The sequence below is a fragment of the Clinocottus analis genome, unplaced genomic scaffold (assembly GCF_023055335.1).
Source record: "Clinocottus analis isolate CAN_PGR_092001 unplaced genomic scaffold, fCliAna1.0.p SCAF_22, whole genome shotgun sequence".
Classification (NCBI taxonomy): Eukaryota; Metazoa; Chordata; class Actinopteri; order Perciformes; family Cottidae; genus Clinocottus; species Clinocottus analis.
Window position 1 is genome coordinate 713525 of NW_027175954.1, and position 21408 is coordinate 734932.

Sequence of the window (21408 nt, forward strand, 5' to 3'; positions counted from 1 at the left end):
CCGATATTTAAGATTTTTCCACTCACGATTTTCACTCACAGTCCAGCCTTCCTCCTCCTCTTTGATGATAACTCGAATCTCTGGTGTCTCACAATTGTAGTCGGTGCTTGCTGGGGATTTTTGTGAATCGCGACGTGGCGAATTCTGATTGTCATAGTTTTCATTCAGACTCAGCGACAACGGATCTTGGAGTTCAGGATCCTGTTAAGAAGTAAAGACAGTAATGAAGACAGGAAAGAAAACAGTAACAAACCTCAGCACGAGTCATAAGGCATACATAATTCTATATACAAAGATTAATACCATGTGGGCCCCTTATACATGAATACATGGACAGGTTTGGCTTGATAACAGGTCAGATCAAAAGGAGTAAGATCACATTCACATGATAGTTCATGTATCCAAGAATGTGCCCTGCATTGCCAGTCCTGCAGTCTTAAATTAAATATGTAATCTAATAATCTAACCGGCTCGAATACATGGACATTGCAAACCGGGTCGACGGGTGCGTAAGAGTTTGAAATAATGCATAAAAGTCCTGCACGTCCAGCAGATTTAGTTGTATTTTTTATTGCTTTAAAGCCCTATTTTATTTATTTAATCTGCTTCATATTGAATATAAATGCTGAATAATATTGTGTATTTTATGACTATAATTATGTTCCTGTGTGATCATTGCGGTTACCTAATATCCCTGTATTACTGCCTGTATAACCCATCTATGCGAACTCAATCTTACCAACTTGCACTGATATGCATACACTGTGTTACTGTGGCACTATATTTATAACTTGATAGATAGAGTTAAAGGTGTCACTTAGTTCCCTTTTTTCATTCTGCCTAATGTGCATTATTAAAAAGCTGCATGCATAATACTCATTTGAATAATAATACATTGTATTTGTCGCTTTAAAAAGGTACTCAGGGCACTTGACATGGTAAACACAAACATGCAAAGCAAAAACAATGTAAAGAAGAGAGATGACATAAACAGTAAAAAATAAAAAAAAAGTCATTGCATGACTGCAATAACGTTACAGCGGGCTTCTCGATACACTACTATGTTTTTTGTGACATCAGAAAGCTGTTTTTTTATTTTCTTTTTTGAGCACTTGGACCCACGACAACAAGCCGGGAGCAGCTAAGGTAAGTTTTACTACGTCACTGAACGCAACGCGCGTTAGTTTAATAACAAACGCCAATAAGCTAACGAGGGTAGCTTCACAGTCGAAATATTCTTATATTATTTAGAAGCAGTTAAATGTAGGATTTAAATGAGGGTGATGTTTAAAACCACTGTCCCCCTCAGTCAACCCCTAACAAGGTAGCAGTTATCACTTCTCTGTATACTAATGAGACGCTTCTACCTAGCTAACGTCAGTTAACTGTAACAGTTATGCTACGTTCAAAGACCCCCGCAGGTAACGGCGGTTGTCTGCGACGATAACGCAGGGTTACCTCAAACATAATGCGGTGTCATAAGAAGACCAGGGCGAAGATTTAGCGGGGTTGAAGTGTCACGTTATTCCAGGTGACAGCAAGCCAGTCGCGAACTAGCTAGCTGGTTGCGCCACCACTTCTTCTTCTGGTGTTTTTTTTTTGTGTGTGTTTTTTTTGGTTTCTTCTCTTCCCCCCTTTTTTTTTTGCAGCGGTTCCCATCCCCGGCGGCAGGTCGGGCCCACAGCACCACCTGGCGGAGAGTGCAGGGAACTGTCGTCATTTTAACTCACACAAGTGAATTCAAATCCAGCTTCAATGACATAATGATATTCATAATGTCACAATGTCCAATATTCAAACGGCTATAAAAACAGAATCCTAAAATTTGAAAGTAAAATTACAAGGCAGTCTTGTTCAGGCTTTACTTACTTTAGCTTTACCACAATTTTAAGGATCTGCTGACTTAAATGTCACTTTTTTCCAAAACTGTACAGTAAAATCCTAAGGCCATGTACATGTGCATGGCAGAGGTCAGCCTGAACAAGGATGCATTATAATTTTACATTACAAGTTTATGGATCTGTTTTTATAGCCCTTTGAATATTGGAAATTGTGAAGTTATGAATATCAATATTACATGTAAGCTGACTTTGAAGTCACTTTTTTCCAAAACTGTACAGTAAAATGTCATGGCCATGTACATGTGCATGGCAGAGGTCAGCCTGAACAAGGATGCATTGTAATTTTAGTTTACAAATTTAAGGATCTGTTTTTATAGCTGTTTGAATATTGTCATATTGGGAAATTATGCTTGAATGCTTTTTGTGCTATGTGCTAAGTAAATAAAATTTAGTGAAATAAAAAAGTGCAATATTCGGCTATGAATCGTAGTTGAGTAGAAAAATAAAGTAGCAGAAAAATACATATAAGGTCAAATTCGTGAATGTGTACATAAGTACATTGCTTGTGTAAATGTACTTAGTTACTTCCTGTACCTGCAGAGCCGACGTGTCAGTTAATAGGTTACTGTTTTGTTATTATCGTGATTGGCCAGGAATAGCGAATATCTCACGTTTAGGTCCGGAATCTAAGATTCAGTGACTGAATCTGATCTGAACTTTGAAGCCAACAGACGACGTCATCCTCCTTCGTCCGAGTGCGGACGCGTGGACGTGCGCGTGGACGTTGTGCGTAAGAGGGGGGCGGGGTGAGGGGGATTTCCACGGGAGCGCGCAGTCGAAGCCATGGCGACAGCTTCTCCGGCGGAATATTTATCATTTCCTCCGCGGACGGTTTGATTCCAGGTTAATTTACGGGTCATTTTCGCCAGATCAAGTCATGTCGTCCTCCAGAGAAGCTCGTTCCTGAGGTAAAGTAAGACTGTCGTTAACCAGCAGTTAACCTTCCTCGCGTTAATTGTTATGCTAACGTTAGCTAGTTATACTTCTCCGGCATGTTAACTCCTAGCTTAGATCAGTTTTACAGCTGCTGGCGTGTCAGCTACCTGTTCTTTCTACTCCACCGAGCAGTGATCTTACGTGTCGTCACCTAACGCTAGCTAATAAGCGGCTAACGACTAGTTAACTAAGCTAGTAGTTACAGAGTGCAGCTAACTACCAGGACAGGAGGATTTATTTAAGCACCTGTACGTGAGTACAATTTTAAGGTAACGTCACTTGTACTTAAACGTCACTTGAGTCTTTTCTTTTCACGCCACGTTCTTGTTCGACTCCTCAACATTTCAGAGGGAAGTGTTGTACTTTTTACTTTTTTAATTTACGATTTACTTTATATAATGAGATTGTTGCACAGACAACATTTCGAATTTAAGAGCAACTTTTTTTTCTTTATCAATGTCATGCCTCCAACTTGTTTTACAATTTTGCATTGGATACATTTCGTTTACAAGCTAAATAGCTGGTTCCCAATAAATATCGACATGTTTTTAGGTATATTTTGTACTATATTGACTTTTTTTTAAAAATCTCTATGTGGTACCTATTGAGCACTTTGTTAGTTTCAAACTCTGCAAAACTAAAATAGATCAACGTTTCCATTAGTATATTAGGCTTTCTTGTGGCAGTTGACTTATTCTAGTTTTTTCTCCATGTCAATATCACGTCAAACTGCTAAATGATGTATTGCTTTATGATCCCACCCTTTCACACCTTGAAGTATGTTGCAATCCCTTTTGTAATAATCCGTCCTAACCGGTTCCAGGTGGGATTAGACCAGACTTCCTTCATTGTTTTCGAATGCTACTATATGCGTTTTGAATTTGCTAAATAACTGAGCTAACTATGATATATTATGCAACAAATCAAGCCATCAAAAGCTGTCATTTTTCAAATTTCCTGAACCCAATGAAAAACTTAAATGACAGCCATGTTCGATGGATTTACAGGCAGCCATTGACTTCCATTAAATTCCGGATGGCATTAAAAATCATAAACACACTCTTGAAACTGGCTGGAGTTGTCAAACCCATCGCAGGAAACAAGTCTGCATTGATTTTAAGTTCCATTATCTTTTGTGGAGTAAAGCAGCTGAAACAATTAGCCCGTTAATCAGTTACTCAGTTGTATCTGAAAAGCTTTTAGAGGCTGTACACATCCTTTAAAAATCACGTTCTCCATTTATTTCTGTGATCTTGTTCCTCCTCCTACTCAGACTTGGACATGTTGCACCAGACGGAGTGGGATTCATCCGATGATCCGGAGGCCTCGATGGACGACTCCTCTTCCCTAACTGAAACTCTTCCGTTGAAGCCCTCCACCTCCAACATCTCCGAACACGAGTTCTCGTGCCACTGTTGCTACGACATCTTAGTAAACCCCACCACCCTGACCTGCGGCCACAGCTTCTGCCGCCACTGTCTGGCTCTGTGGTGGGATTCCTCTCGCAAGAATGAGTGCCCAGAGTGCCGCGAGAAGTGGGAAGGCTTTCCTAAAATCAACATACTGCTGAGGTATGCCTTTCACAGCCAGAGCATAGCAGGGAAAGAATGTTTGGTTTTCTGACCGCAGTAGTTACATCTCTCTTACGTCCAGTAGAGAACAGAGACCCACTGACGACTTCTACAGAGAATAATAAGGGAATATAAACCTGTTTTTCTACAAAACATTTTTTATGTAACACTTGAAGCCAATGTTTTTAAATGCTATGTGTTTAAACGCAAGCAGCTGTTAAAGCACTCTCTCAAAAACATATCGACAGATCTATAATCCTGATTTATGATTCATCATGGTAGACCACATCCGGCCAATCTGTCCTTACTATACTTACCAAGTACAGTAAGGACAGATTTCACCTTTTCATATATTTTTAGTGATAAGATAAAATAACATAATCCTTTATTAGTCCCGCAGTTAGGGAATCACAGGATTCCTGCAGCATTGCAGACATATAGCAGCCTGTTAGCCCCGCCCAGCATGGTTTCACTTTCACTACTTTTGGGCAACAAAAGTCTCATTCTTAAAAATATCTTTTGTTCATTGGTCAGGAATTCGGAGAGTGAAAGGCAGAACTGATCACCATGGAAGAATGTACTGAAAAGTATGGAGTTGGTGTCAGAAATAACCGCCCACGCCTACTTTCATCAGCAGTAACGTCATATGAACATTTGAATGTAGTCAAAATCTTTTCCGATTGTACTTTAATAAGTAAGAGGAAGTAAGCTGTCTCTGTCAAAACACAAATGCCGTATCACCAAAGAATTTGGGAAGTTAGGAGGTTTTTTATCAGAAATAGATATGAATATGGCAAAGTTCTGTTATACAACTATATAACAGTATGAGTTAGGGTTATATTTATACACTGTAACAGACATTAGTCCGGGGAAGACTTTATTAGGGTGTTTTCACTTGTCTAGTCAGTGAGTTGTTACATTTTCCAGATGTTTAAGATGTTTAAGAGTTTATTCAACTGTTTCACACAAAGCAGAATAACTACATTCTCCTCAGCATGGCTGCAGAGCATGAACTACGTCTGTTGATGTTAAAGGAAAACAAAAGAAAAAACACACTTCACATTCATCTTGCAATTGCACTTGTGAACGTAACGCTCTGTTTTCTAGGGATGCAACTGAGAAGCTGTTCAGTGAGGTGGTTCAGCGGAGGAGAGGAGAGATCCAGGCGAACCCCAAAATCTCCCAGAGCCTGCTGGCCTTCCAGAGGTAGTACAGTGTAATCTATGATACAATAGGATGCAAGTTGTGTTGGTGTCATGCTTTGGGACAGTATGTCAGCTTCGTATGCTCTGAAAAGAGTTCTTCATCCATTTAGCGCTGCACTCCTGCAACATTGTCTGACTCACGATGGACAATTTACAACAGAAAGTATAGAAAAATGAAAGATGCAGTCTTTTTTTAAACATTTCCTGCATCCTTCTTCCTTGTCAAAACCTTGTTTATACGTTCATTCTTTCACCCACAATATAAGTGTTATCACTATGAACTTGCCTTCAATTTTATTTGGTACATTTGTGGTCCGAAAGGGAAAAAAAAAGCTGCCTTCCATTGAACTATCTGAATGTTTTTTTTTAGGTACGGTGACAACTTGGGTCGATCCAAGACCAACCAGCACAAAGGAGCGGGCTTCTTCTTCTCTGGAGTCCTGACTGCTCTCTCATGTGTGGCTGTAAGTACACAATGGTGGTTGAAAAGAAGAAAAAAAAAGATTTCCTGGCTGGTTATATTAACACACACATGTTGCATGATAGTCTCTTTTTACAGTAATCACACACACACACACAGTTCAAAATAACCCTGATAATTAATTTTCAGTTGGAGTATGTTTAAAACAAAGAAAATCTCAATCTGCAGGTCAAAATTCAAATTAAAAATTACTTTTGGAAATCAGCCAGCAGTGCATCTCTACAGCCAGCAGTGCATCTCTGTTCGTTCTCTTCAAAATAATTCATCGGCTGTGTTTTAAGGATATTTTAACAACAGTGGGATGTTATATTTACCGTTCACCACAGTATTGGATGATGAGGTCAGTGTTCACATCATGTAGACAGATCATGTTTATTTTGTCCATGTGGCACTCGGGAGCAACATGACTGTGTCTCGCCACGTGGCAGTGTGTGTGTGTGTGTATGTGTGTGTATATATGTGTGTGTCTGTGCTTCTGGCAGCATGTAAATAGAAGAGAGCCTGGTCCTGTATTTGAACCTCGGTTCATGAAATCTGATCATTATTGGGGACTTGGCCAGTGTGCAAAGCGTCAGTTTGTTTTGGACGCTTTTGACTTTGTGGCTTTGTGACTTTTGACTTTCTTGGCTTCCCCGTTCACTATACTGGAAAAATAACACTCCCTGGAAACTGAGATTTGTAAAGTTTTAGCATTAGGTAATGGCGGTTTGACGTAATCACGCTGGGAAAAAAAAAACTAGGGAAAGGAGTCGCAGGATAAGAACACCTTTTATCATTTCAAGTGGACCTTGAGCTTTACGGTAGGCTCGTATGACTTTGTATGCCCCCCGGCTCGCCTGGCTCCACCTTTCTCATAGACTCAGGTCTAGCTCCCTAATCTTTTGATTTCCAAAACTCCAGAGACAAAGAAATATAGACTTATTAACGAATGAACAGCACGGTGCACCTTCAGTTTCATTTGACGGATGGAGGGCTTACTTTATTGATATGAGCACATTAGCTTTATTCATGCCAAGATATATCACACGTTGACAGCTATTATGCACATGACTAATATTTGCCAGTGTGGAGTTACAGTTACTATTTTTAAGGCTTAAGCTATCATGGTGCTAACTGGACACTTGGTTTCACAGCTGGAAATGGCGATAAGTTGTCATCTACAGCAATCATGTAGATAGAAATGTAGCTCAAACCTGTAAATTCCCTCCTCCTCCTCACCAACAACAGCTCTGTGAAGCGAACCCCTTTCCTTTGCTTCTGAAGCGATTTGTTCACTGCACCTTCTTTGTGTGGTTTCCAGGTGCTGGTGCTGGTGTTTTACTGGAGCAGCGGCGGGGCGGAGCAGCACGACCTGTTGATCAGTAAACCGGTGTCTCACTGGGAGCCGGAGGAAGTCGTGTCCTGGCTGGAGCACCTAGGGCCCTGGGCCCAGCTTTACAGGGAACCCTTCCAGCAGGAGAACGTCAACGGAAGGTAAGAGGTTCACGTCCCCGTGGACACGTCGCACCTTACGAAATCGTACACACACACGCGCACAACGCAGAGCTAACGCGATGCCGCTCGCGTCGTGGATCCCTACGCTCATCCCACGTGGCCTTGACTTCTTTGCCGTAGGCTGCTGTTGATGCTGGGGGACGAAGAGCTGTTGAAACCTCCTTACAACATCGAGAATCCAGCTCACCGGCGGGCCGTTCTGGCAGAACTGGACCGAGTTAAAGCCCTCGGCGTCAAACCTCCGCAGAACCTCTGGGAATACAAGGTCAGGGGTCTTTTGTGCTCTAAAAGAAACCACCGATCATTTACCTTTTCAGCTTAACCGCGTTTTGCACTTTTAGTTCTTCTTTTCATCCTTGAATGAGTAGATAAGGAGGTCGATATATTGGAAGTGACGGGATAGATCTTTTCTAGACCTTTGCTTTCGTGTTATACCCTCAGTCCCTTCATTTAAGAAAATGCTCTCTAGTGAAGATGTTTGTGTTTTTGTCATATCTCTGACACAAACTCCGTCTTTCTGCCAGGTTACCAATGCCGGGAAGTCCTTGTTCTTGCTGTACGCTCTGAAGCGCACCCCTCGCCTCACACTCTTCTACTTGTACTTATTCGACTACTCGGAAACCTTCCTGCCCTTCCTGCACACCTGCTGCCCGGCCATCACGCACATCGGCCAGTCCATGGAGAGCAGCTTCCTCAACGCACAGGTGACATTTTGAAAAACCGCGCGTGTTTTTCGCCTCCCGACACGCATTACTCTTAACGTATTTGAGGAAGCAAACAAAAAGTATGCAGTTGTGAACATGCGCAGGTGTATAAAAAAGAAACCAATCAAACCAAGCGACCTCGAGAGGAGAGAGAAAATGGAGTTTTGTCTAATTTTACACACGATCATTAGTGACCGTGTTGAGTCATTAGGAACGTCCCTAGTGAGCAGTCACACTAACCCAGGTGTCGGACATCACTCCTAATGAGCCCCCCCCCCCCGCTCCCCCTCCTCTCAGGGGACTCTTAACAGTTGAGATTTTATTATGTAGGCGAAACAGAGGGTTGGGATCCAGGTCCTCTTTCTCCATGAACACACACTGGAAAATAAACAAAGAATATTGGGCCAAACTGTAAATAGGCATCATGTAAGCTGTTATAAATGAGAATAACTTCCTTTTGGCTCAAATATCACAGCGAGAATGAACTTTATGTAACATCTGAAGCTCGTTTGCATGGAAATATATACTTGAGGTTATTGTTTATGTCTCACCCGCCTAACATTCGTGCCTCTAACAATTGTTTGTGTGTCTCTTCTCAACCCGCCGTCTTCCATCTTCCCTCCTCTGTGGCGCTCCCGTGTCGGTCAGCTGGAGCCCAGTTGGCGGCAGTGGGCGGAGTTTCTCGTGAAGTACCTGCTGCTTCCGTACCAGCTGATAGCAGAGTTCGCTTGGGACTGGCTGGCCGTCCACTACTGGACGTCCCGCTTCATCATCGTTAACGCCATGCTGCTGTCTGTGCTGGAGGGCTGCGCCCTGTGGAGACTCTGGACAGGAGCCGGGATCAGGTACACACACACGGGAGGGGGGGGGCTATCTCTATTAAAGGACAATCTATTTTATATCTATTTTTGGGTCTGTTCTGGTGAATGAGAGTTAGTCCGGAGCCTTCAAGTTAAGTTGCCAGTCGGTCGGTTCCTCGGTCACTAACTGGTACCGTTCACTTTCTTTAGGTCTCTGCCGCAGAAGATGTGGAGCCACTTGTGGAAGATGTTATCTCAGGGCTTTGCCTTCGCCCTCCTGTGGCCTTTTGTCCCCCAGTTCGTGTGTAACTGCCTCTTCTACTGGGCTCTCTACTTCAGCCCCATCATCAACATCGACCTGGTGGTGCAGCAGCTCATGCACCCGGAGACGCAGGCGCCGTAAAAAAAAACAAAAAAACGCGCGCAGTCGGCGGCCCCCACGATTCATGCCGCACAGTTCACAGCACAAACGAAAACGCCAGAAATGCGGTTGCCGAAGAGGAGAAGTGTGCGACAGGAGTCTGGCTTACCTGCTGCTGGGGGGAAAGAGAAAAAAGAAATCCTCACTTCCAGTCCGGTCTCTCTCTGGCTGGATGGAAAAACTAGACGGGCAACCCATAAAGTGAAGGAGAAACGAAAAACCAAGAAGATTAAATATCTGTGACGTCATTGATTTAGAAGTACTGCAGCGCATTCACAAACCACATTGCCTGAACGGTCGAGAGGGCGGTTATGCAAATGAAGAGTCGTGCTCAAACGCAGGTGGCAGTGGAGACTTTTCTGAACGCTTTGCATCTCCGAGACGACTGTAGTCCAAACGAACGGCGAGATTTTTCCCTTCTTTTTTTTTTTTTTATGCACACGGACTGAAGGTGGAGCAAAAAACAAAGTGTTGATGAATTCTTCTTTTATCATGTGTCTTGGTGGCATGTTATCCACAGCCAGTCTCAATAGTATCAGTTTGAATGCAGCAGCAGTTACAAGTGTATGTAAATCCTCATTCTGCATGAAATTTTTAATTAGTTTCCCCCGTGTGCTCGGCGCGGGGTTTCGGGCTGTCTCGCCGCGTACGAGGTTCAGCGACGTCGTTGTGACATGTGTCAAATGTTGAAGTTTGCGGTGAACAAAAAAACACAGACTTTACGATCAAATGGTCAACACCGAAAGCGCATTTCCGGGAATTCCCCGAGTTAATTTCATATTTCATGTGGCACTGACATTTGAAATCACACGTATGTTCTTCAATTTGAGACGCTGAGGCAGATGTTATTTTCTTTTTCTTTTTTTCTTTTTTGGATTTTAAAGGGGAAAGTGTTCCTAGCTTATTTTATTTGCTGGAACTGCCGACAAGCATTTTGTTGCACTTTTTAAAATGTTTTGTTTTATTCAGAAACATCTTGTTCGCAGTATCTGTTTTCATTTGATGGATGGGAAGAGCTGATGGAAGACTTTTTTTTTTTTACGTTGTTCATTTGCACTTAAAAGTTCGACACTGTGATTTTGTTCTTCAGCGTTCTAAAATGACAAAAGGAAAAATAAAGATTTTTAAATAATGTTATTCTGTGTGGATTTCTATCATTGTATTAATAATGCACCTAAGCAACGCAACACTTTGTCCAGACACAGATGATTATCACCCCGAGAGGAGGTAAATTAATCTATTAAACAATTACTTTTCATAGGTCCTTTGTGCACAGGTGCAGTGTTGTGTATCCTATAAGACACGTGGCAATAATTTATTTACATAATGTATATTGTATAATCTTCTATGAAGTCCAAACTATATATCAGTGACATATTCTATGTAATGTACATTTTGTCTTTAAAAAAAATATTTTTGTGTATTGCACTGAAAGTGACTGAAGAGAATGTCACCATATAAATGTGTTTCCCACACAGTTGGAAAATAATACAACTTGAATTTTCACTAAATAAATAAAATCTCACTAAAACTTGAAAGACCTAAAATATTTTTGCCAGGCTTCTGATGAAGTAACTAGCTAAATCCAACAACATACAATAAAATACAAATATAAAGGATGGCTGTCTTCAGGGTTATGGCAGAGAGCTGCTGTGTAAATAAAGTTCCATTGATTGAAAGCTGAAGAACGAGCGCCCTCTAGTGTTCAGTCGCCAGAACACCGTAGGGACCGTCTAAAAAAAGCACGAACGACCCAAAACGCAAAAAAAAACTAGAAACACTCATTAAAACGTTATAATTCTAAACTCTATTTACATAAGCAACACATTTAATTGTGTCACTTATTTCACCACCGTTAACAAACACACCGCGCGCCTTTTTTTTTTTTTAACTTTTCTTAAACGGCCGCGCAAGCACTTCGCGGTCTCTCCCTGACGTCATTTGTTGCGGAAGTGAAAAGTCTACGTGGGGAAGAAAGGTTGGTTTGACCGCGTTTGAATCGTTTACGTGCCTTACACACCACCAGGACTCATGTCCAATCCAGGTTAACTCTTCCCCCGGTCCCCCCCCCATCACCCCCCACCTGTCGAAGCAGTCCTCCCCGCCTCCCTCCCCCTCGTTAGGCAAATGGACGCGTTGGGTAGCGGCCGGGGCGTATAAATGGGACGGGGAGCCGACCGCCTGTAATGCTGCGCCGGGTGCGGCAGTCTCTCCGGCAGGTGCTGTTTCTGATGGCCCGGAGACCTGGTCTTCTCTGCGGGACTATCGTGCTCGGCGTCCTGCTCTTACTCGCCGTCAGGTTCACGTGCAGGTAAGTTAAGCACGGCGCGTGGCGTGGACGGGGAACACGCGTCTGGTCACGCTGTGTGTGTAGTTCGTGGGTTTGTTTGACGTGTATGCGAGACATTGGTGACCGAACATTACTGGCGACTTGGCTGCGGGATAGAAGTGTTGTTGTAGCTTTTAGGGACTCTGAAATGAGCTGTTCTTGATTATAATGTGGCTACTTGTAACTAATTGGGGTCTTAATTATGCTGTGCAGCTGATCTGAAACGGATAAGAGGATTTATTTACTAACTCACTAATCTGTTAAACCGTTTAAACAGACAGTGAACTACAGGAGAGTGCATCATTCCTTAAGTTTCTTCATTGCAGTGAGGTGTTGGTGTCTGTGCTCGTGGATAATGACACTAGTGTAATAACCATAACTCTGCAGTAAACACACATTTACACACAGTGACGTCAGCTGCGACTTGTGCAAATGTTTCTGGCAAATGAGCTGAGATGCATCCTGCTTCTTATCCGGTAGTAGTGGAATAAGTACTGCAGCAGTTTTTCATTTGAGTAAAAGCAGCGATATTGTTTGTAATTGTACTCATTGCAAGTTTGAAAAGTACATTAAAAGTGACATTATTGAAGTAGAAGTACGAGAGTATTTCCAGCCAAACTTTGTAGAGCTGAAACAATCATTTGGCTTTTATTAATAAAGCAATAATGACACACATCCTTTGGTTCCAGCTCCTTAAATCATAAGGATTTGCTATTTTCATTACTATGTAAAGAATTTACAACAACAAAAAAGTCTCCTGAACAAAACTACAATATGAAAAATAATCCTCAGTTTCAGCTGTAAACCAGTGTGGGGTCTTTATTATGTCAGACAGCTGATATTAAATACATTAAAGACTTATTTACTGTGAAAAGCTGGCTGTCAAATGTTCCTGGAATCCAAATTGTTTGTTTTGTCTGATCAATGGTTACGAAACATAAATAGATTTAATTTCCAACAATAAAACGCAGCACACCAGAGAGTTCCTGGCAATGTTTGCTAGATAAAATAAAACAATTATTGTCAATTCATTCATGAATTGACAGACCACTGGAGCACTAAGGGACACAGACTCATCTTCTATCTCATCGTCTCAGCTGTGAGGTTAAAATGTGAAACAAGTAGTAAATGTTCTCGGCTCATCGTGCGACGACGTCGGCGTCATTGTGATTTTTCTGCTTTGACGTCGCAATCTCTTTCGTTCTGCAGTCGCGCTAAAGATGTGGTGGCAGCGGCTCGGCCTCCGGTGCGGTTCTTCTCTGCCGAGGCCCCGGTAGTGGACCTCTACCTGGGCCAGCTCGACCAGGTGAGACTCACAGACGAAGCTTTGATGAAGAGTCGGCCTCCACTGGAGAGACACACTGCGACGCGTGCATGTTGAATGAGTTCAATTCTGCTTCGCGTCGGTTCCATCTGTCCCCGTCTCGCTTGCATGTATATATATTTTTTTTGCATTGTCCTAAAGCATCCAACACACACACACATTTCCTCTGCAGGTTGAGCGTCTCAGGAGCGTGGCCGAGGTGTCCCTCATCTTCTTCTACGCGCCGTGGTGCGCTCACTCCATGGCCGCGCGGCAGGAAGTGCAGCAGGTGGCGAAGAACCTGGCCAAACAGGTACAGGACACTTGAGTACACAACAGGCGTCCCGCAGGTGTGCCGACGGCCAAAATAGCAACCAGCCCGCCCCAATCGGACGATCACTGATAAGGAGGCAGGAAACCGAGGCTCATGGTTTTAGTAACGTGCTCGACGGTGAACATCAGAAGCCTCTGAAACGCAAAGAAAAAGTTTATATGAAGATGGTTTATGGGGCGCCATTTTGTAAATGAGACGGATTAAATCCTAATACGACGTACTGTTTGTTGTTTGTCGAAGGGATAACACACAATGCTCTGGTCTGGTTCTACGTGTTTAACTCCCTCTCTCTCACACACACGCAGGTGCAGTTTGTGGCTGTTAACTGCTGGTGGAATCACGGGAAATGCAGGAAGCAGAACCGCTTTTATCAGTTCCCGATCATCCATCTGTTTTATAGAAGGTGAGACCTGTCGACGTTCACGTGACCTTCTGGCCTCAGATGGAGGGATCGCTGTGGTTTGATGAAGTTACCTTTAAATCGTCATTCACTTGCTTTAAAGTGGGACATAGTCGAGAGAGGCACCTTGCTTCAGACTGTGAATCACAGTGTGCCGTTAGTTCAGGTCCGGCCGTGGACATTTTTTATGTATTTCCCATTTTTCTCCTGTCTGACTTTCTAATAAAAAGGCTTTAAGTAGCCGAACAACTCTCTGCTTTAAAACAGCTTTCCAGTCAGCTTGCATTGTATTGTTTTGCTGTCTTTTGACAGCTTTAATGTATTGCTCTGGTTTAATGTGTGTGTGGTGTATTCAGTATCTTACAGAGGACAGTGGCTGTAGCTTACTTTGTTATTTATAGACTTAAAGACGGCGTTACAGCTGCTGTGTTCCCAGAGCAAGATGGTCTCTCTCGGTCGCTGCGATTCTTTTTCTTTTGCCTCTTTAGCGTCGCACAGACAAAGACAGAGAAAAGACCACGTGCAGCGAAGCGAGGCGGTGCCCACTCCGATGGGCTGGGCACGCTCACCATTATACTTGAATAATTGATTAATCGTTTCATCGATAACGTGACATCTTCAAACAGTTAGAAACCCCCGAAGATATGACATTTACCGTGATAGAAAAGCAGCTAAGTACTCGCTCTTATGAAGAACCGCTGTACTCGAGCGTTGACCCGTCATCACTGGCTGTGTTTGTTGTATTTTAGTCGATAATATTTCCTCTAAAACGTTGTTGAGTAGCATTGTTTAGCCCTGATGCGTGTCGTGGATCAGGTTACGCAGCGGGAGACAACGCCCTCGACAATAGCAACACTTAATTATTAGATGTCTTTGTGTGCGGGGGAAGTCATGTCTCGGCTTCCTTCCCATGAACGTGAGTGTTTTATGTCATTATTTTTCATTGTTAACTGCACTTTGATCGCCCCAATTGATCCATCGCGCTGTTTCTCTCTCTGTGTGTGTTTCTGTGCTGCAGCTTCGGGCCGATCGAGTACAAAGGCCCGTTCGTGGCTCCGTACGTCGAAAGTTTTATTCTGCGGGTCATCACGCCGCTCACCTACCTCCCATCCAGAGCCACGCTGGAAGAGTTCCTCTCTTATCACGAGGTACTGGCGATTATACCAATGTTAGCTGTCTTTAAGGGAACAACTGGAGCGTTTGACTGTTGTTGAAATGATCCGAGTGTCTGAGTAAGTCGTCTATTTGGTTGTTCCTTGTGCGTTTGCAGCCTCGAGTGGTGGGTTTCTTCCAGTTCAACGCCTCTCCTCAGCCGCCCGGGTACATCACATATCTGTCTTCCGCACTGCAGGCCCTCAAAAGGGGTACGAAGCGATCGCACGTTGTTTTATTAATCGTGTCAATTCAAGTATGTCAGTTTAGATTAGAAATGACGTTTGTTTTTAAACGACGGGTAAAACATGCGGCCTCTGTCTCCGTCTCTGTCCCTGAGTCTCTCTGTTTTTTCTTCTGGTGCAGATTTCCGTGGTGTCGTGCGTTTTGGGGTCGTGACCAACAGACAGGTGGCCGAGGCCATCTCGCTGAAAGAAGATGAAGCGGTTTATCTTTACAGGAGATTCAACTCCTCTTTGGTGAGCCGTGACACGCTGATTGACGCCGGACATGTTTTTTATTTACTGTCATTCTGGACGTATACTAATGTATTTGCGCCGGCACCTCGCCTGTGTGCCTTTTTTGTTTAGATTTTCCCTCGACGGGAACGCAACTTCACGTCAGAGGCCATCTGCAGCTGGGTGTTTGAGCACCACGAGACCGTCCTCCAGTGGCTGCAGCCTCCGGGGACAAAGTCCCGCCTCCTGGAGCGTGAGCTGACTAAAGGCCCGGCGCTGCTGCTGTTCCTGCCCCACAATCCACTCTGGTCCAAACCCAGTCTGGTGCTACAGCAGGTGAGCAGGGATGCAAACACAGAGGGTACGAAGAGGAGGAAGTTAACTCTCTGAGAGCGCTCGACTCTGGTTACAACCGCCTCGACCGCGCAGCGTCCTATTGCTCTCGCTAAACAGCATTTTAACATTTAGTTTCTTTTGTCTTTCAGGTTGCCGACATTGCCGTGCGTTACCATTCCTGTGACAACGATAACCCCTCCGGCCTGGACGCGAGCTCCTCCTCCTCCTCCCGCTCGCGGTGCTGCCAGTCGGTCCTCCTCCCAGAGTCCAGTGCGAGCGTGTGCGAGCTCTGCCTGAGCCTGTCGCCGTCGAGCCCGGCCGGCGCCTCCGCTCGCTGCTCCTTCTCCCCCGCGGCTCGCGGCGGAGGAGACGCGCCGCGCTCGCCTTTCCTCCGACACTGCGGCCTCCACCGGCTGGCCGTCGCCGCCGCATCCGCGACGGCGACGGCGGGCTGCAGCAACCTCCTGAGCGGCTACAGCCCGTTCAGTCAGTACAGCGCCTGCTGCAAAGGCAAAGCCGAACCTCAACTCAACGAATCGCAAGCCAAAGAGGAGGCGGGCTCGCGGGGGGCTCCTCGCCCGCCCGCCTCGCCTCCTCCTTCCTCCACGCCGCCGTCGCCGGCGGCGGACGGCATCACGGGGCTGCGGTGTCAGACCAACAGGACGCTCAGGTTCTACCTGCTGGACGTGGCGCTGAACTGGCCTCTGGCGGTGAGGCTCGGGGCGAAGGGCAACGGGAGCGCTTCCCCTCAGCGGGACGCCGGGGCCCGAGGCGACGACGGGTCGTTCGCCACCATCGTGAACCTGGAGGACGAGGTTCATTACGTCCTCCAGCGCAGCCCGGAGGCCACGCTGACCGAGTCTCTGGGTAAGGCCGGGACGGCGAGGCTTCGATGGAAACGCCTGAGGGGAAAAAAAGAGTTTTTGAGTTGCTCCAAACGGCCCATTCGAAGGTCATGAGGGGGAGTTGAGATGCAATAATCGCGTCAACGCACACTTTCACAAGATATTCGTGGCGTTGCACTCAGCGGCACTCACTAAATGACAGTTGTTTTAATGACTGAAAAAAAAGAAAGCTTGAAGGAAAAGCTCAAATCTTACCTTCTTTCTCCAGACATTTGGGGGTTCAGGAGCTGTGTGATGGTCCAACAAACACTCTTCCTTCAGCACATGAACCCCACACTCCTCTTGAGTCAATGAAATTTGTCAAAATGATTCACTCGCCATAATTTTAGACCCAAAAAAAATTTAGACAAATGAGTAAAAATCTACAATCCAATAGTTTATAGTATAAAAGTGATGCCTTTGAAATCCACTATTCTGTGTTTGTATAACATATGAGAGTTTCCACTCATCCTGATGTCTATTGTGCAGTATCACAGGCTTTTCAATCAGTTTTGCTGAACCCCAAATTTAGATTTCGACGTGTAGTTTAAGGACCCGCTGGACCGCGTGGACTACATTACATTAAGTTTGACGCAGCCACAGTTTAGAAACACATTGTCAACACATTTCACTCAACATTTCATGAGAAACGTTGAGTCGGGAGCTTCATGTGTGATTCTAGTGTCTGTTTAGATTCAGAGTCTGTGCACAAAAGTGCAAATTGAACAAAGACACGTGAGGCCGACAGCAGCTCCGCTCACTCTGCACACCAGCAGAGCGCGTCTTATTTTCATCCTCTTTTGCATACCGAGCACGTGCAGATGTTCTCCAGGGAATAGTCCTCACCACGGCACAGGGGGGTGGTGTTCCTACAACGTTTAGTGTTTTAACGTAACGTTTGGCTCCTGCAGCGTGAACGATGATGTCGTGGTTATCCGCAATGTCATGTTTCTCATGGACGCTCTGTATGTTCCTAAAGAGGCCTTCATCAGGAACTTCAGCGCTCCGTACAGCCTCCTGCAGAGACACCTGGTGGGAGAAGAAGACCGGGGAGGAGGAGCAGGAGGGGAGGAAGAGGAGGAGGAGGAGGAGGCCAGGCAGCACTCGCAGCCACGCCTCATCACAGAGCTGACCACGTCCTCCTTCCTGCCCTCCGTCATGGATCTCCAAAAGGTGAGATCCGTTTGTGTTTTTTCACTCTCGATGTTTCTGCGTCACTCGTTTGAAGGATTCAGTATCGAGTCCACGGACTGGAAACACAGTGGAGGCAAATATAAATGTGTGTGTGTGTGTGTGTGTGTGTGCGCTCTCCTGCAGGACGTGCTGCTGTTCTACTACACTCAGTGGTGTGGGTTTTGCTCCGTTCTCAACCACGTCATCATCCAGCTGGCCAGGCTACTGCAGGGAAACAGCACCATCACTGTGGCCAGGTGTGTTCATGTTTGACTTGATGCACGTGTTGCAGCTTTAATGAGTATTTTCTGTACTATGTATGTATTGTGTGATAGTTTTAACTTCAGTGGAAAAGAAACTTTCAGCAGTTCAACATTAGTTTTCTGGTCTAACCTTATTATTATTAATAATAATAATATAACCATATTTCTTTTAGGGTGAATGTTGCACGTAATGATCTTCCCTGGGAGTTCATGGTGGATCACGTTCCCTCAATTCTTCTGTTTCCCAAATACAGGTAAGAAACACAAACATTTGGAGATGGTGTTGTACTTTTAGCAAACAAAACAAATTGTATATTTAGATCTATGGCTTTCCACGCTTAAGAATATGCAGGTTTTTAAAACTTTAATTCATCTCCTGGTGTAATATCCACTACGTTTAAGTATGTTTAAATACTATAAATATAGTATTCCATCTGTATATTTAATATTCTTTGTACTGCTATTTTTTTATGTTTTTTATTACTGTTTACTTGATTTTTATCTTCTTTACTTGTAAGCAGTGCTGCTGTAATCCTGTAATTTCCCCACTAAGGGACTAATAACAGATTATTATTATCTTATCTTCTTAATATTTTAAGGTTTTTGCATCGTTAGTGACACAACGTGGATTATGTTGAAGTACCCGTGGGCTTCAGGGAACCTGTGATATATTTCTAATATTTTATAGAACAAACAAGTAGTTAACAAAGAGAATAAATTAATTTGTGTCTAGTAAACTTTTGTGTTCAGTAACAACCTCAATACTGTGTCGTCATGTTTATTGTCGCCGACAAAAATGTCACCGCAATCTGTATGAATCTCTGTTTTCACTCTTTCCGCTGTGTTTCTCCGTCTCTCTTCCAGAAAACACGCCAGCGTGAAGTTTCCCGCCGACCTGCCCATCACGCTGCCCAACCTGCTTCGCTTCATCCTGCAGCACGCCGGCTCCGCCCAGAACGCCGACCAGCCGGCGGCCGAGGGCCCGAGACCCGACGCCGCCCCCCGCGCCGAGTTCCTGGCGCTCCGGCGGGAGGTGGAGGCGCTGCGTCACGCCCGCGAGCGCCTCTCCCAGCGGCTGGCGCAGCTGCGGCGCGACAGCCGGCGGCGGCCGCCGTACGACGGCGGCGACGACGACGCGCTGGACTCGGAGGCGGAGAACGCGGCGGAGAACGCGGAGGAGCTGCGGCGAGAACGGCGGAGCCTGGAGGAGCAGCACCGGGGGAAAAGCCGGCAGCTCGGGGAGGCGGCGAGGCGGCTGCGGGAGCTGGCCGACGCCTCCGAGAGCCTGCTGGGCGACAACGCGCTGCTCGGGGTCCTGCTGAGGGCGCTGAAGGACAGGACGGACGCCGAAGAGCAGCCGGGCGGCGAGAGGAGAGAGGCCGAACCCAAAAGAAGCCATATGGCCTCTTGACCACAGAACTCCAAGGAGACCTGAGAGAGACGCAGGGAAGCGGCCCAGGAAATGAAAAACTGACTCAAACTGTTGAAAAATTATGATTTATTTTTTATTTTTTACCGGAGATGTGGAGGTCAAAGCGAAGCCTGAAGGAGGATGTCAGGTAAAAAAAAACAAAAAACACACACAAGGGGCAATGTGACCTGATCATTTCTATCATGGAAAAGAGCGAATGAGGATGAAATGTCAGCTGCCGTCTGTCCCAAGAAAATGTAAGACCGCTGCGAAGTCGAGACAGAAGTAAGGAAACACTTTTAAAAGGTGGATGGTAGCGAGGGGGAAACGACAAAGTTTGTGAGAGACACACAATACTCCGAGGTGCTGTCGTGTCAGACGGCTTATCCACTCGTAGGAATACACTAGTGTGGGATCTTCAGTGCCAACTGTGCTTTCAAAAATGTCATTTCTGTCGAAAAGGGTGAAGATGTGACTCGAGTTAAATGTTCTGCGCAGACCTGCAGCCCGATTCTCCACATTCAGAGGAACCGTTCATTTAAATGATTAGTCTCAGGGGGTTTAAATACCTCGTAGCTGACTGCAACCGTTCACAAAAAGCAGTATAATTTCCACATCACTAATTCTACCACGCTTTAAGAGAAATACATTTTTTTCATGTGTTTTTTTTTTTGTATTCTTAATTAATTCCAGTTCCTTTCTTTGCCTTTTCCTTCTGATCAGTGTGACACTTCCTGATGTTTTTCACATTAAAAGCCTACCTTTAAAAAATAAATATTGATGCCGGAGGAAGTTTTGATTCCTAGCTTAAAGGAGAACGCCACTTAAATTGAATAATCCCCAATATGTTATTTCCTTTATTTAAAGTTGAGTCAACATGAGCTTCTTTCTCCCTTTTTTTAAAGCCAGAAACCAGAAACGTAAGTCTCAAACTCGGGATGTTATCAAGTATAAAGTCTGGAGCTGCTCCGTAGACGATGAATGGAAGATGATTTTCACCCACACGACGCATGTTATGTTTGTTTTTAGTTGTTTTTATACCCAAAGGAGCTTTATTCTATTACAGTATTCTCTGTATTTCCACACATTCAGTACGCTAGAAACCGTATGAAAAAAATCAAGACATTAGATGTAGCATTGAGCCAAACCCAGACATAAATATCCCACAATGCAATGCGGTAGGGACTACAACATCCTGAATATAGTTAATTACACTGAAATTTACCAGGAAATGTAAACGTGGTCAAAACGGGGAGTGTTTGTAATGAACAGTGTGTGTCTGTCTGTGTGTGTGTATCACTATAAACGCCACCGTTATGCCGCCACGAGCTGAGAGACGGTGGCGGCGGCGATGTTTCCCATCAGCGCTTTTGCTTCTGAATCGATGTGCGGCGGTTTGACTCCGGTATCGATGTAGAATCTGGCTGCAGGGAGAGAGAGATGGAGCCGAGGCCCTTTTAGTACTGAAGACGTGGCACCTGCTCGCCCACCTGCAGGTGAGCTCTGAGCACTAAACTATTAGCAAAAACCTTCTTTCATTCTGGTTTTTTTAAGGAATATCGGTCTTTTGTTGAACTGATCTATTTTTACAGGAATCCTCAAGTCACTAAAATATTATTTCTTTGTAACTATTCAGGTATTAACAATGAAATGCTGCAATTGTTTACATGTGAAAGATTGCACCTGTTTTTACTGATTAAAAATCTTTCAACTTATTGTCGTGCAGTGTTTTTCTGTGGAGGGGTGTACTCTCTCACAATCTCTCACACACACAGACACACACACAGGGTCACTTGAATATCCTTCTTTTTATTGTTATCAAGTCAAGATATACAAAACCAACAATCAAAAA

General features: G+C 44.6%; 3 protein-coding genes across 4 annotated transcripts in view; 2 read left to right on the top strand and 1 right to left on the bottom strand.

Annotated features, from left to right (window-relative positions):
- LOC137793312 (zinc finger protein 721-like) overlaps nucleotides 1-1586 on the bottom strand; it is a 20035-nt gene extending 18449 nt beyond the window's left edge. The window contains exons 1-2 of the mRNA XM_068589404.1: nucleotides 1459-1586; nucleotides 27-201 (exon numbers count right to left, since the gene is read on the bottom strand). Coding sequence (XP_068445505.1) covers nucleotides 27-201; nucleotides 1459-1467 — 184 coding nt within the window. The 5' untranslated portion in view covers nucleotides 1468-1586. The remainder of the gene's footprint in view (nucleotides 1-26; nucleotides 202-1458) is intronic.
- On the top strand, nucleotides 940-9761 carry LOC137792900 (bifunctional apoptosis regulator-like). Of its 2 annotated transcripts, none has more exons than XM_068588702.1 (9): nucleotides 940-1146; nucleotides 4111-4408; nucleotides 5516-5614; nucleotides 5984-6077; nucleotides 7395-7567; nucleotides 7709-7853; nucleotides 8113-8292; nucleotides 8941-9137; nucleotides 9303-9761. In XM_068588702.1, exons 2-9 carry the CDS (start codon nucleotides 4119-4121, stop codon nucleotides 9493-9495), a joined length of 1371 nt encoding a protein of 456 aa, XP_068444803.1. In that variant the 5' UTR covers nucleotides 940-1146; nucleotides 4111-4118; the 3' UTR covers nucleotides 9496-9761. The 2 variants fall into 2 exon arrangements, with proteins under 2 accessions (XP_068444803.1, XP_068444802.1); XM_068588701.1 differs by lacking the exon at nucleotides 940-1146 and adding an exon at nucleotides 2672-2809.
- Nucleotides 9762-11586: 1825 nt separating this feature from the next.
- Nucleotides 11587-21272, top strand: txndc11 (thioredoxin domain containing 11). The gene is made up of 13 exons (XM_068588676.1): nucleotides 11587-11824; nucleotides 13052-13148; nucleotides 13339-13458; nucleotides 13785-13882; nucleotides 14898-15027; nucleotides 15150-15243; nucleotides 15398-15510; nucleotides 15622-15825; nucleotides 15975-16692; nucleotides 17689-17882; nucleotides 18027-18139; nucleotides 18319-18399; nucleotides 19010-21272. Exons 1-13 carry the CDS (start codon nucleotides 11700-11702, stop codon nucleotides 19554-19556), a joined length of 2634 nt encoding a protein of 877 aa, XP_068444777.1. The 5' UTR covers nucleotides 11587-11699; the 3' UTR covers nucleotides 19557-21272.
- The last annotated feature ends 136 nt before the right edge of the window (nucleotides 21273-21408 follow it).